This window comes from Pezoporus wallicus, unplaced genomic scaffold, assembly GCF_028554395.1.
Source record: "Pezoporus wallicus isolate ANWC-B61680 ecotype Strahan unplaced genomic scaffold, APGP_CSIRO_Pwel_v1 contig_8341, whole genome shotgun sequence".
Taxonomy (NCBI): domain Eukaryota; kingdom Metazoa; phylum Chordata; class Aves; order Psittaciformes; family Psittacidae; genus Pezoporus; species Pezoporus wallicus.
The window spans coordinates 1265189-1280051 of NW_026638083.1; the positions used below are offsets into that span (position 1 = coordinate 1265189).

The window sequence follows — 14863 nt, forward strand, 5'->3', positions numbered from 1 at the left end:
TGTATGTCTACATCCGAGTTTGATTTTCCTCCTTTACTCTGTTCTTTAATGTTAATGAGTCTGCTTATGTTCCAGTGTCCCTCGTGCTGTCAGGAATCACAAACAGCACAGGCATTTAGCTTTGGATTGGAGAAAGTTACCTGAGCTCGAGGTCACAGTGTGCTGATGGCTGCTGTGTCAGAGGAGTGACGTTGCAGGAAGCACACTGCCAGTGTGAGGAAGCCCACCCACTTAATGCCATGGACTAAATGCACACACCGTATCGAGTGAGTTGTTACTTCAGGAGAAGTTTAGAGTTTCTTTCTTGGTTTTTCTATTAAGCAGCATGGCACTCCAATGCAGAAGGCAAGCTGAGCCCACAAGAAAGTAATACCTAGCTTGTGCTAATACCACATGTGGGCATCCCTTCTTCTCTGTCTTTTCTGTAACACCAGTGAAAGCAGCAGTAGATGATCTTTCTCAGTTCAATGGCTAGACAGCTTCACATTTTATATATTGTGCATAAGAGGCCAATTGCAGCCTAATGCCACTGCCCTCAGCCTGGTTTAAGTTTCGTAAAGATTATTGCACTATGAAGATAAAATGCCAAACTCTAAGGTCTGGCATCTGTCAGAACAAATGAAGCTGAAAGGGCCATTTTTTTCACACTTTCATTGTAATATATTTGAAGACATTCACAAGTTGAAAAATGGTTACTTCTTACTTGGGGACATCTGACATTTGTCTTGCGATTGGCAGTGTGTTACTAGAAAATAGCTTACAGTTTCTCTCATCCTGTGATTGATGTCCTGTAAAGAGAGAGTTGCAGAAGAGTCGGATTTGAAATGCTACAACTGCGAATGCCTTTCCTTACAGCTTTCTCTAGTATGATCTATGGCCTAAAATACCCAGGTTTTGCTATTGTATAAATTACCCTTATCTCAGTGGAATAAATTAATTATTGTATATAATGAACACTAATAAGATCTCTCTCTGGTTTGGAGATCTTTATTCTCTGGATCTAACAGATTTTTACAGCCTGCTGCATATACAGGCTGGTTGCAGTTTCCCCTATTTATTTAAAGGATCCCTTGTAGAGTAGTCAAAATATTCATTTATCTGTCTCTAGTAATCCAGTGTTCATGTATGTACATAATTGGAAAGCTGAATGCCATATTATTCTCAGGGGAGGGGGGGAGATAAAACAGGAGTGTACTTTAGAGACTTAATGACAAAGTCACATTTCTCTTCCCTCCCATCTAATGCAATTTCTTCTGAATATGATTTAACATCCAAAGTAATTTTGCATAGCCTTTAAGTCACCAGTCTGCACACACACACCAGAAAAATGACCAGAGACACTTTATTCAGAACAGGAAGGCTATAATCTATAGGCTATAACACTATAATCTATTAGTTGTGAGGTGCCTTTTTAGCTAAAGAAACAATACATGGAAGGTAGTAGGTGTTGGTTTTTAATAGTACTTTTCTATATATTCTTTGCAGAGAATACAACAGCACTCACTATGCTGTTCAAGACATATGATATGGACAGTGCACACCTGTGCAGTCTTTCTTGTTATCAGACACACTGGACCTGGTATTCCTCTGGGTATAATTCAGAGTAAAACACTTCATCATCTAAGGAAGATTTGAGGCAAGTGAGTCCAGAATTGCAATCCAGACACCCCCCTTCCCTGCAGGCTTGTATCCGGCCTAAGTGTGCTCAGACTCACTGGGTGATTCCTTGTTTGGTTTTATCTTTCTCTGCATAAGGTTGTTGTAGGCTAAAACAGCTGAAATTTATCTTCTGCCTCATCTGGACTGGGCTCTTGACATTTAACTGCCCTCTGCCCAACTCTCCCTAATACAGCTATGTATCTTGGGAATATTTAATGTACACAAGCAGATCACTTCACTTGCCACATACTTGTAGCTGCTTTCTTTTCATTTAAAACACAGCTGGAAAGGGAGGGCCTCAGCTAATTGCACAGATTATGCTCAGGTGAGAGACCGAAGTCCACCTGCTTCTGCATTGGTCCTTTCAGCTGCAGCTCCCACCCCTGTGCTCTGCAGGTGATCCTCATTTTCTTGCTTTGCCCCTCTGATTGCCTCAGTCTTGTGTTCAGCTCACTGCTGGGAGGTCAAAGCCTGCTTGGAAACTCCTCATGAGGAAGAAGGATTTAGTTCTCCTCCTGGCTGAGTCTCCTTCAGTTCACTGCACAGGGTAGGTGCAAATCCTCATGCTCTGGGTGCCCAATTTGGAAGGGGCTGAAACCTCTGTGGTGATTCTGGGGGGTCACAAGGGCATTGCTTCTGCAATGCTGGGTGTGGGAGCCCTGGAGGGCTGTGCTAGGGTTGTAGGAAGAGCTCTGCAGGAGTAGCTGCTGGTTGAGCCCTAACTGGTGCATCAACTCTGCGCTTGCTTACCATGGCATGAATTATGTTCATAGTCACCAGCACAGCTTCTTGTTTCTAGCCACTGCTGTGTCTGACCTCATTCAGATCTCTGTCTGATGGACAGTGGCAACCTGCTGCTAAATATTACCCCGTTCCCTCTGATTTGTTTTCTTTTGATCGTGCTTTGCTGTGTTTCCTCCTGATTCCACAGTTTTGCTTCTCAGCTTGCCTAATAAACTGGTATGGTCAACTTGTCCAAATCCATTAGTTCAGCTCCCTGTGTTGCTGTACAACTGTTTCTGTTGTACAGTGTTTCCTTTTTGAAGGTGAATCTGTCCTGCACCGTCTCACCAAGGTGTTGCCTTGCATCAGACTTGGCCTAGTCCATGCATCAGTTTGAGCTTTTCTGTGTTGGTGGCTGGAGGATTGATCTCTCTGGTGTTCTCAGGTGGGTGCTGGCCCTCCAGCTTGCCAGCCTCTCTCCTCTCAGCCCCGCTTCAGCTTCACAGAGCAGAAACATGCACTCAAAGGGGCAATAAATTGCAACTCAGTCATGTCCAGCCCTACCAGATAGAGCCCCATGGGCTTCCTTGGAGAATCCCCATGAGTAATGGCCATGCAGGGTGGCGAGGGAAGGGGTGGCAGGGATGTTGTAGAGTAAAGAGGTTCCTTTTCGTAACAATTGCTGTTGCTCGTTGTCAAAGAGGAGGAATTGGATTGTGGGTCCTGCCTGGGCTTTATGCTGTTAGTGCCTGATGAGGGTGCTGAGGTGCAGCTTGAAATGAGGAGATGAAGTTGAAGTAATGGGTGCATCTGTTGTGAGTTGTGCTTGCTCCTGTTTCTGATCTCCACCATCCCCAGGGCGTGGATCAAAGCCTGCCAAAGCAGGGAGCTGTGTGCAGCATCACCCGGTAGGGTGGGCAGGGGCATCCTCTCCTTTCCAAGGTTCTCATGAGTGCTGGGAGTCAGGGCTGTGCTTACCATGGGCTTTACTAACATCATTCAATGACTTTTAAATGGACCCAAGTTCAGTAGCAATTAATAAGTATTGTTAAGAAGTGCATCAGTACCAAGCCCTGGATGGATTATGCTGAGATGATGAAGAGTGTGGGTCTCGGCTGCTCCCCCAGCAGCTGGGTGGGAGCGCAGGCAGGGGAGCAGCAGGGCTGCTCGGATCACAGCGAGCTGGAAGAGCCTGTGAGCTTTAGTGGAGCACAAACAGATCTTTAGAAAAGTGATCTTTCTTTTCTTCTCCTTCCTTCTGCTCACCCATTGCCCTCTGTTCTGATCAAAGAGCTTCACTTCGTTTATTTGACTTGAAACTCTTGTTCTTGCAGCTTTAAACTTTGCAGTTTTACCTTTGCTTTTCCCTTTTATCTTCTTACTTTTCCCTCCCTTATTGTCACAATGGATGGGAGATCTGAACTCTCTCACCTTCCCTCTCCTGATCCTGAGGTTTTTTGGTGTTACCAAGTTAGATCATTGAACTATATGGTTCTCATTGATGCTGCTGTTTGAGGGAGAGTTGCTTTGCAGGGAAGTTTTGTCTGAAGAACCAGGATCTCCCCACCGTATCCCAGCTCCCCAGTCTGTGGTTCAGCCTGTTCTGTACCCATCTCTGCTGCTGGTGCTGTGCTCCCCCTCCTCTGTAGCAGGCTGCGTACCCAGCAGTCTTGTGCTGTGTGTGGCTGCAGAGCAGGGCTGGAAGTCGGCACAGACTTTGCACCTCCTGATGCTGTTACCTGCAGCCTTTAGGAGGTGGGGGAATCTGCCAGCATCCGGAGTGTTTGTGGCTGTTCTGATGTCTGTGCCAGACAGGTCTGTGCACAGGGACCTTTGTATTATGGCTGTAAAAATCACTTGATAGTGAAGTCAGCAATTCAAGCAATGGTATCAAGGGTTGCCTTTTAAAAGTGTTTAGCAGTAGGTATTTCCCTGTGCTTCTGGCCATGCTTTATATGCAGCCCCACGGCTGCCATCCCTGCAGCAGTTTCCCCATGGCCTGTCTTGTCAGCTTGCTGTCAGGAACAAGCCTCATGCTCATCCTTCTGCTGTGCTCACCCGCACCTCACACCAGCCTGTTCTGCCAGCACATGAGCCCGTTTACTGCAGGTGAGCTGGTGAGGCCAGGATCCTGTGCAGCAAATGGGCATTAACCAGCTTTATCCTCTTAGGAATGGCTGTGTTTATATAGCTGTCACCTCCCTTTGGAGGTGCTGCCTGGCAGGACTGCTAATGTGCCTCTGCCTGCGAGTGCAGCAAACACTCAGGTGTGCTCAGCAATGAGAAACCTGTCCCCAAAGCTGTGGGTGCTGTCACCACCCATCTCCGTGTCTGTGTCTGGCAGCTCTGCTGCTCCATTACTGGGTTTGTTATACCAGCCTCTGCTTTTAAACTTGGTTTTGTGTGGGAGAGATATTTATTTCCCTTTTCTTCTGGTGCGTAGTTTTGGGAGGAGGTGTGAGAACGCTCTTGTCTTCTGAGTCAGTTGAGTGAGCAGCAGAGTGGGTGTGCAGAGATGTAGGATACCCCAACAGTAGCAAGGCAGATAGAATAGTGCAGCTGAGACACTCAGCAGTGCTTCACTGTGGCTTTGAGTAGATCTCTTTTCTGTGCCCATCATTTCTCACTGACTGTGGTGATCTGGATGCTCAGGTACATTTACAGTGCTTGGAGAGGGACCTGTCAGTCTCAGAGGCTTCTTTTGCTGCTGTCCCTTTCCTGTCATTGGGCTGTTCAAGATCTGTATGATAACAGCATGGTAACTAGTAAGAAAAGATGTGGTCTTGCGGCCTGGGCTGTGTCTGTGTCCAGTGCTGTGTTCTAGGTAGTGCTGGTCAAAGGCCAGAGGAGCTCTTAAACCTTTTCTAGTGCAGCAGGGAACTTGAGCCCCCAGCTCCACTTCCTGGCTGTGGCAGGGAGCCTGGTTCCTGTTGTGGGGTGCAGGCTTGTTGGCCTTTGGTTGCAAGGTACAGGAGGCCAGACAAGTGTGCAGAAGGATCTTTTCCACCCCTGCTGTGCTGCCTTGTGAAGGGTGGTACTGGGGAGGGCAGGATGCTGCTGGTAGGGGTGGGAGCTGGTTGTGCAGTGCCTGGCACTGAGATGGATGTGACCTGGACAGCAGCAGCACGGCTTGGTCTTTGTATGCTGTTACCATCAGCTACTGCAGCTCGCTCGCATCTTCTTGAAAGTGAGGGTACATGCGGGTGGGCAAGGGGGATGGCATCAGCCATCTCATGCTTCCCCAGGGAGGAAAGCATCCTGAGGCTAGCATGAGGCTGCCAATCTCAGCTGTCTGCAAAGGAGAAGTGAGCTTGTTCAGAGCCTCAGACGGTTTCTGCCTTTCATGTTGCTGGGAGGTGTGTGTCACAGAAGCACCCAGGTCTGCGCAGAGGAGAGGGATGTTTGTTGTGCACTTGTCTGGTCTGGCTGTATCTCCATCTTCAGCCCACTGCTGAGATTTCCTCCTGTTGTAACTTTCTCTCCCGTTGGGAGCCTCACTTTTCTGTTGGTCCTTGCTGGAGCAGTGGTGTTCACTCTGTGTCACAGGCACACGGAGTTGTCCTGGTTTGGCTGGGATAGAGTTAATTTTCTTCCTGGTAGCTGGTGCAGTGCTGGGTGGTTTTCGATGTAGTGTGAGAATAGCATTGATAAGACACCCATATCTTAGTTGTTGCTGAGCAGTGCGTACAATGGGTCAAGGACTTTTAGTTTCCCATGCTATGCCAATGGGGAGATGCACAGGAAGCTGGGAGGGAGCAGAGCAGGACAGCCAACACGGGATATTCCATACCAAGCACGTCATGCTCGGGATAGAAACTGGAGGAGTTGGTCAAGGTCAGAAGTATTTGTCTGTTTAAATCAGCAGTGCTTTGTGAGCATCCTCCTCCTCACTTAGTGTGCTCCAGCAGCATGAGGTCCTGAGCCTCCTGCTAACCCTGCCCCAACCTCACACAGCCACACTCGTGCTTTTCTCTTGGGTTATTTCTGCCTTCCCTACCTTCACTTCACCTTAAGCACACCAGGAAAAAAACCTCAGCAGCACTACCCAGATAAATCCATCTGGTCTCTGTCTCAGCCTCATTTAACCTCCCATTGAGGAGATTGTATCACATGGTATTCAGCCGAAACCTATTACCTTGCATGCCCAAGCATATCACATTGAATTACCTTCACCCACAGGCCTGGAGTGTTTGCTAATAGCTAATGGCACCTCTTAAGTTTGAGGTGATTTATGTGCACGCGGTGTTCTCATGGTGCAGCAGTTGGTGTTTCAAGCAGGGCTTAGCAAGGGAATGCTGTCGGGCTCTGGAGGAAGGTGAGGAGCTGAAGGCAGCCTGGCCTTGCACCCTGTGCTGGCTTTTCCCAGTGTTCCCATTCCTCACCACCGCCCCATACAAAGCAAGTGTCACTAAACTGGGACTGGCTGCTCCTGGCTGCATGTAGAAGAGATGCAGGAGGGCTCAGTGCTCTGTGTGCCAGCTCTGGGTGCTGGGCAGCTTGTGGTACACCCGGAGGGTCAGGAATTTCCTGGGAATGATGCGATGTGCCACAGGCCACATGCCATTCCCTGCCCTCAGCTGTGCCTGGCTCTGTGGGGGATGATGGTTTCTGATGGCAGAAGCAGGTTCGCTTGTGTCATTGCTGATTTTTGGCAATTTGCTGCAGGTGTAGGGGAGAGCTGGTATGAAATTGCTGTAAAGGACAAAATCAAAAGCTGATTATGGTGATGTGATGCAATTTTCTCTCCTCTTTCTATGCCTCATCAGTGGAAGTGTAACAGCCTTTCTGCAGGTCAGGGTCAGATGCGCTAACAGGCAGCAAGCCAGGCCTGGATGTAATCAGGGAATCATGGAATGGTTTAAGTTGGAAGGGACCTTAAAGCTCATCCAGTTCCAACCCCTGCCACGGGCAGGGACACCTTCCACTAGAGCAGCTTGCTCCAAGCTCCTGTGTCCAACCTGGCCTTGAGCACTGCCAGGGATGGGGCAGCCACAGCTGCTCTGGGCAAACCGAGCACGCTGCTCTCCTCCCTGGCATGGTGAGGGAGGGCTGCGGCTTGCAGGAGGCAGAACAGTGACTGCAATGAATCAATCACTTGGGAGTTCTGTTATTTGGGTTTCATTCCTTGGCACAGAAATGAGCTGGCCGTGGTTATTCAGTTATCCTTCGTACCACCAGTGGGAATCTGGTAATGTAAGGAGCCTGCATCAGTATTACTTATGTGCGGAGGAGCTGTGCTTGCTGCCAGGGGGAAGTAGCAGAAATCCTACAGGTGCCCAAGTCTTCCCCTCACCCCCTTTTTAATAACTGAATAACCCAATCTGATGTCTCTCTAGGATCAGTAATAGCACAGGGCAGGTGATGGCAAACAGAAAACATGAAGGAGTGTGTCTCAGAACAGATCTGTGAGCAGCTTTCATCCTCTGAAAAGCAGAGGTGGCCTGGCCTGGTCAATGAGCACAGTGTGCAGCCTGCTCCTGCTGCCCCAGTGACTTTCATCTGCTCTTTCTCTGTTAGCGTTGCTCTTGGTCTCTATTTCAGGGTCATGTCTGGGAGCTGGCTCTAGTTCAGCAGCCTCTGTTCCCAGCTCTGTGCTGCCCTCACTGCAGGGACACAGTGCTGGCCAGGAGCCTTATCCCACACACTGACCCATAGGAGGGGGTGCAAGTCCTTTGGCTGTGCAGGTGAGCACTGGAAGGTTAAAAAGGAGAGTTTCTTGCTGGGACGCTTAGCACGTGTGTGTTCTCTTCACCGTCCACATGGTCCTAGGCTGGTCCTTGCTGCAGTGGGACAAGGTTGGAGCATCCGACCGTCTCCATCCCAGCCTGGCTGCGGGCCCAGCATCGCCAGTCCTTTCTGTGGGATGTGGAATTGTGTGGGCAGTCAATAGGCATGGATAAAATAAAGTTGTGAACGGCAGCAGGAGCTGAAATAGCAACATCAATAGCAGCTCCCAGATAATGATCTAATTAGCACAAACAACGAGCTTCCACTAATGACTCTTGTTCTTCCAGCCCCTTCCTTTCTGCTCGCCTGTCCTTATTGACTCCTCTGGCAGGGAGCAGCTCCTCTCTGCTGTCTCCAGGGCCCAGGCTTTGGAGAGTTGTTTACTGGCTGCCTTTGAATTACTTCTCCAGAGGATGTTTGCTCTGGTGCGTGGGACGGCTGCGTGCGGAACGGGGAGGGAGGGGAGTTGGCTCCTTGGCTTTTGGAGCTTGCTGCAGGCCTTGGGAAAGTTGTGCTCTGCTGCATGTCCCTGGTTGTAAAAATAAGGCTGCTGACGTTCACTCCTTGCTGTGGAGGGGCGGGGGGGGTGACTGCGTGTGAAGGGCTGGGGAAGATGTGAGTGAAAGATGCTTGACAGGAGCAAAGCTGCGAGGTGGTCATGGGAGCAGCAGAAACCAGCTGCTGCTGTCTGTGCTGTGAGCCTCATCCCTGCCTCTCTCCCACTGGAACAGCCTCTTTCATGCTGCTAAAGCCCCAGCTAAAGACGTGTTATTCAAATCAAGGTGTTCTTGACTAACCCCTCCTTGCAGCAGCTTCCGCGTGCCCTGAGTGTTGAATTTCTGTGCTTCCTGAGCTGTTTAATTTCTGTCTCCCAACCTTCAAAATCTGCCAGGTTAAACCTGGAGGCTCAGGAGCCCAGTTGGGAACACCAGGGAGCGTGGAGGATGCTCAGGGCTCTTGCAGCCATGGTGGGAAGGGCAGCAGGAGCAGTTGCTGCCACCTGGACACTGGGGATTGCTGCTGCCCAGGGACCTTGAGGTGGTGCAGGGAGCAGTGTGAGCGCAGGAGAGGCTGCTTGCACCCTAGGCATGGGCACCACGGGTTCTCCGGTCTGGCTCCTCATGGTGCTGGACACCAGCAGAGCCCAGCCTGGGTCTGGAGCCACCAGCACAGAGCTGCTGCTTGACACGGCAATAGCCATGGGTGCTCTCCTCATCCCGAGCCGTGATGCTGCAGCCAGCCTGTCTTCCCCCTCTCCCAGAGAAGCTCATTATGGTGATGTTAATGAGGCAGAGGTGCTGATGCTGCCCGGGGTTTAATGACTCTCCTCCAAGTTCCCTGCTGTTGCAGACAGCAGAAGGGTGGGTTGGAGGCAGAGGTGGGTGCAGGCAGCAGTGGATCTGCCTGTTGCTGCAGCCTCATGCAGCCCCAGCACTGCCATTGGGGCAGCCCGGTGGGTCAGTGTGTCCAGGCAGTGGGAATGGGCTGGAGAAGGGTATTCCTGGGATGGGCTGGTGCCAGGATTCAGCCTGGGACAAGCGGGATCTGTCTGGGGAGACAGGGAAGAAATACTTGTGTGCATGTGGCCAGTGTGTACCAGGATGCTCTAAGAACTAGAAATGACTTGAGCAGAGGTGCTGGAGCACTTATGTAAAATATCTAAATAAATCTTTAATATTTCTAATTGCAAATGTACATAAATTGCACGGCCACATCATTGCTTTGAACACCAACAACTTTCTCTGTACATTATTACATAGTTTAAAAGGAGCTGAAGGAGGTTCAGCAAACACTTCCACTTTGCTTGGTTTTTAAACATACTTACAAAAGAAGATTTTTCTTTATAAGAGGATATAAAACATAGTGACTGCTTATCAGGAACGAGTATCAGCCTAAGCAGATATACAGAGAGAGGTATATCTTAAGACACAGTGATGTATGATAAAGGAATATGTGAGCATGGAGGCTGCACTCTGGGGTACTGGTAGCTGATGCAGAACCACATGGCATTTACAGCAGGGCCACAGCTCGGGTATCTGGGGGAGTCAATGCTTGACTGTGACACCCTCTTCCCAAGCGTGGTTGTTCTGGATGTTGTGCAACGCCCTCGAGGTTGGATTTGGTTTGTAAAGCCCGGGAGCTGTGTGCTGCTGCGCTGCTCTGTGCTCCCATGTGTCACATTCCCCATGGGAAGAGAAGGTGCCAGCAGTTACCTGTGCAGGGCTGGAGAAGGGCCACAAGGCCAAGCCCCAGGCTCAGCAGCCAGGGACCTGCTTGGAGATGGGAGATGCTCCTTCCCAGGGCTACTTAAGGGATCTCGTGGTGGCCACCAGGCCACGTGCTCTGCCCCACGCCAGGTCCCAGTGGGTCAGGCTGGGACTGCTCTGAGTGCTGATCCCAACAGTGGCTGGGGTGGGAAAGGGGATACTGTGGGGAGCTCACCCCAGGGACAGTTGTTCCCTTTGGACTTTCTGCCTCTCCTCCAGGCAGAGCTGTGTGTTATGGACAGGGCAGTGACCAGGCTGGACACTGCTGGTGGTAGTGCTGCTGACAGCATCTCCTGGGGTCACAGGGTGCAATGAGCCCCTTGCAGGTCAACCCCATGGACCACACTGTGTCCTGGGTGAACGCATCAGCAGAGCATTTCCCATCTCCTGTGATGAAGAGTTCTCTCCTTGTTCGTCACAGAGCAGACCTCAGTGTGTTTCCTATTGCATCTGGGTACGGATATTGGTAGCAGGGAAAAGCTGAGAGCGCTCTGAACTTTGGGAATGACTGATTATGTGCCGGCTGCTTTCCTAGGAGAGCCTGTAATGCCTTGCTTAGGGCCAGCAAGTCCCTTTGCCCTTTAGGAGTACTTGTAATAGCAGGACCAGTGTCCTGCACCCTGCAGCAGCCTATGGGGCTGGCTCCCAGCCCCAAGGATTCAGCATGTTCTCACAGTGCAATCAGTGCTTTACAACTGCAGAAGCAGGAAACAAACCCAGTCAGACTCAAATGACAGTGCAGTGATGCAGGACTCTTTGGATGGCAGCAGGATTTGCTTAAACTGGTGCAAAAGGGGCTGGTGACTACACTGTAGTATTAGTTGGCATGGGGAAGGACTTGGGTCCCTCTGACCTTTTGGCACTGAAGCCATAATCCCTGTCCACAACGATGACACTTACAGCCTGCAGAGACCTTGGGATACCACTCAGTCCGTTTCATCCCCTTTACGTGGAACTTGGCTCATTTTTGACAAGCATTCACTACAGTTTAACAAAACCCCAAATCAAAGCTCTTACAACAGAATCCTTGAGGTGGGCCAACCCCAAATCTGGATCCCTGGCTTCTCTCCCTGCCCCTTCCCTCAGATCCCCAAGGGAGGAGGCTGAAATCATAAACCTGGGTGTGTGGATCCAGATTTGCAAGCTTGAGTCCCCCCTCTCCAAAACAGCGGTGAGATACAGCCAAATCCTGCCCGAACAAGCAGCACCAGCGGTTACTATGTACACCTGTTAGTGAGATAGATACGGTACAGTCAACACGGAGAACATTGACCCCAAAATATTAAGACTTGTATTAAGGTAAAAGCCCGAGTGTGGTTGTGTCTCAGTTACACTCGGACGTGGTTGCACTGGAACAGCCTCTTACTGAAGGAAGCACAAGAAAGAGAAAGAAAAGGAACCGGAGCCGCTCAGGAACCATTCGGGATGGAGCTTTGCTCTGGAGCTGCAAACACCACTCGGGCTTGTCTCTGGTATTGCTGTGCTCGTGTGCACACCCCCCCCCAACACACATACATGTACAGTCCGTAAGTAACAGAAACACAACGTGAAGTGACAGAACTGAGCCTGGAGCTGCAAACCTACCCCAGAACCTGCTCACGAGAGGGTCATGGTTAGGTCCGGTTGTTGATAGGTGCAGGGAAGGAGATGGGGAGGAATGGTAGGGACCTACTGTAAGGAGCCTTTGTCCTGATTGGGATTTCTTTTCATAGGGGCTCAGGGAACTGCGCCGCAGCTCCGGGAGGTGCCGGCACTGGAACTTTCAAGGTTCTAATGACTCGCTGTGGCAGGATTTAAGCATTCCTGCTGGCTCAGCAGAACAATGTGCGTGCAGTGCCTGGCACGTCCGAGTTAACCAGGAGTTTGTGACAGATGGGGCGGGGGGAGCAGGGCCTTGGCTTGTGGTTGAGGACATTGAATTGTGCGGTGCTGAGCTCCAGGACTAAACAATTGTTTTGCGGGCGGTTCTTTGTCCCACTGACTGCATCCCAACTTTGCATCCGTGTCTGAATGGAAACGCACCGCCCGCCCCGGGCCCTGCCGGCGTTTCCATTCCTCGTGTTCCTTCTCTCTTGGAAAACTCCCGTCTCTGCAACACAAGTATTTGATCTCAGACCCCATCAGCTCTAAACGTGGGCAACAGTGGCTTAGAACAGTCGCTTTTTTGCAGGGTGGTTACCATGTATTTGAGACAGTGGCAGCTGTAAGTGTACGTACCCAGCGGTTCGCGGTACCCTGTGTGCTCCTAACCTGCCTGGGTCTTTCTCCGGTTGGACCCTTCTCAGTTTGGTGCGGTTCTTCCAAGCCAGCTGCGCTAGTCTCCAAAATTCATCTGTCATTAACACTTATTCCTGCTCTCTGAGGAGCTCCGGCTGGGGTCTGCTGGGACCGCCCCACGCTGCGGGGCTGGCGGCGTGCGCAGACCTCAGTGCACCGCATCCTCTCCTCCATGGCCCAAACCACACCGGGCTTGGCACAGGGCTTCCCGGGAACAGAGAAGCGTTTGGGAGCAAAAGGCATCATCTTTAGCTGTGAAAACAACTGCATGTGGTGAATGCTGTGAATGAGCCTGGGGGGCAGCATGGCAATGCAGAGCTTACTGGCAAAGTGTCCTGCTCAGGCAGCCTAGGTGGGGTGAGGCTGGAGACGGTACCTGAGCTGTGCAGAGCTCAGTGAGCATCCTAGTCCCTTTGTACATTTACACATGGCAGGAGGAGCTAGGAGAGGCGTTGAGCAGTGTAATAAACCTTAGTGGGAGGAACAGGCAGAGGTCCTGTACACTGTACACTGTCATCCGTATCTCAGAGAGAGCTCTGGGGCTCTTGGTTACGAGTGACCTGCTCTGAGAGTGGGAGTCATGAAGTGCTACCTTAGAACAACCACAACCCAACAAACACACCGCGGCGGCGCGCTCCCCCGTTAAGGAGGTGACCCCTCCGCTGAGCACAACGGGAATGTGCCGGGATCTGCGTCTCAGCAGCTGGGAAAGTCTAATCCTGGCTTATGCCTGCACAGTGCTCCTGACAAGGGGCCTTTCGGTGGTGGCTGCTGTTCTTGGTGGTTACTCCCTTATGAGCATGTTTTACATTCTTCGAGCCGGTTAATTTCCATGCAGTGCTCATTCCCAATTTAAAGAGGACAGTATTCCAGAAAATGGGATCTTTTTTTTTCTAATGCATACTGTGAAAGAAAAGAAATACAATTACCGATCTTCATGGTTCTTCAGGGCTTTTTTTTTTTTCTTCTTTGTCTGTTTTTCTCCCCAGAAACAGTAAAAATCTCTGCACAGAGCATTACACCCCCATACGAACCCTCTGGCACACAAGAAGCTGGTGAGCTCACATAGCCCCTCACTCCCCCTCTACCACACTGGGCACAGGAAATCCAGCCCCTGCTCCTCATTCACAGCTCGGGACCAAGCTCAGGCAACATATATTTATTCTGTGGCTAGAAGTGTGTCTGGGCAGGGCAGGATGGCAGCGCCCCGGGGGCTATCGCTTACACGGGCTCTTCCCCATTACTTGTGTGAGCTGAAGCTGTAGAGAGGCATCAAGTCGCTGTTCAGGTGCCAGCTCCTCCCTCCACTTGCACGCCAGAGCCTTGGGCTTGCTCTGCTCCCCTGGGCTGCCCAGGGACCCGCAGCAATGCCCTTCTCACTGCCCTGCAGCACCCCTTTGGCTGCTCCAGCACCCAGCCTGTGCCCTGCCCTCTCATCTGGACTGTGCTCCCTCTCTGCTGGAGTTAATTCAACACTAATCCTCCTGCAGTGCCCCTGTGGCCTCACAAAAGCCATGTAAGGAGGCTGGGCTGGGCTCAGGGCTTGCTTTGGGAGAGGGCTGTGATCCCAGGGGAGTCACAGGAGGAGCGGGTGCTGCATCCCTCGTACAGCTACATCCAGCAGCACCCTCTAACTGGACTTTACTGGGCCCCTGCCTGCTGCAGGCTCTGCCCAGCTCCCTTTGTGTCGCTTACTGCAATGACAAGGACGTTACTCCTTGTGGGGAGGGGTGAGGCGTATCCTTTGGGCAGTTTAGAAGGAAAAAAAGGTAACTTTTGTTTAAACACTGATTGAAATCCAACAGTGACAGCAATGCTCAAATATATGTTATTTCCTTATGCCACTCATCTCACACTCGATCTTTCCGTCCCCTCAATGTGCTGGCATTAGCATCTCCCACAGAGGCTCAGTCAAGCGCCGTCCGCAGTAAGGAGCGGGGTTCCTCAGGGGGAGCAGCCGTTCTCTGAAGCTCACGCCTGCTGCTGCACGGTCTCTGTGGCCTCCTCCTGCGGCTCCCTCCGCGGGTTAACAATTACTGCTGTTTCTGAATTCGCCATTCTCTGTAATCTGCAATTTAGTTGGGTTTGTGGGGGAGATCCCATTACGTGTCTGCATGCTGTACCTCTCTTTGAGCTGAGTAAGGGCACTCATTAACCGTGCGTTGGCAGCATCCAGGGAAGCAATGCGTTTCTCCTGCAAGCAAAGGGGC

At 51.0% G+C, this 14863-nt stretch overlaps 2 protein-coding genes and 1 long non-coding RNA gene across 15 annotated transcripts in view; 1 reads left to right on the plus strand and 2 right to left on the minus strand.

Annotated features, from left to right (window-relative positions):
• TTLL11 (tubulin tyrosine ligase like 11) overlaps positions 1 to 954 on the plus strand; it is a 47008-nt gene extending 46054 nt beyond the window's left edge. For both annotated transcript variants that reach the window (XR_008972132.1, XM_057409062.1), the window contains exon 11: positions 76 to 954. The gene's annotated coding sequence lies outside the window, so the exon portion shown is untranslated. The remainder of the gene's footprint in view (positions 1 to 75) is intronic.
• LOC130599008 (uncharacterized) lies at positions 676 to 1843 on the minus strand. The gene is made up of 3 exons (XR_008972133.1): positions 1716 to 1843; positions 1542 to 1620; positions 676 to 788 (listed from the first exon to the last, which is right to left on the minus strand). It is a non-coding gene; the product is annotated as an uncharacterized LOC130599008 (long non-coding RNA).
• A 12615-nt stretch (positions 1844 to 14458) lies between these two features.
• DAB2IP (DAB2 interacting protein) overlaps positions 14459 to 14863 on the minus strand; it is a 167433-nt gene continuing 167028 nt past the window's right edge. For all 12 annotated transcript variants that reach the window (XM_057409051.1, XM_057409050.1, XM_057409049.1 and 9 more), the window contains one exon: positions 14459 to 14847. In XM_057409051.1, coding sequence (XP_057265034.1) covers positions 14680 to 14847 — 168 coding nt within the window. In that variant the 3' untranslated portion in view covers positions 14459 to 14679. The remainder of the gene's footprint in view (positions 14848 to 14863) is intronic.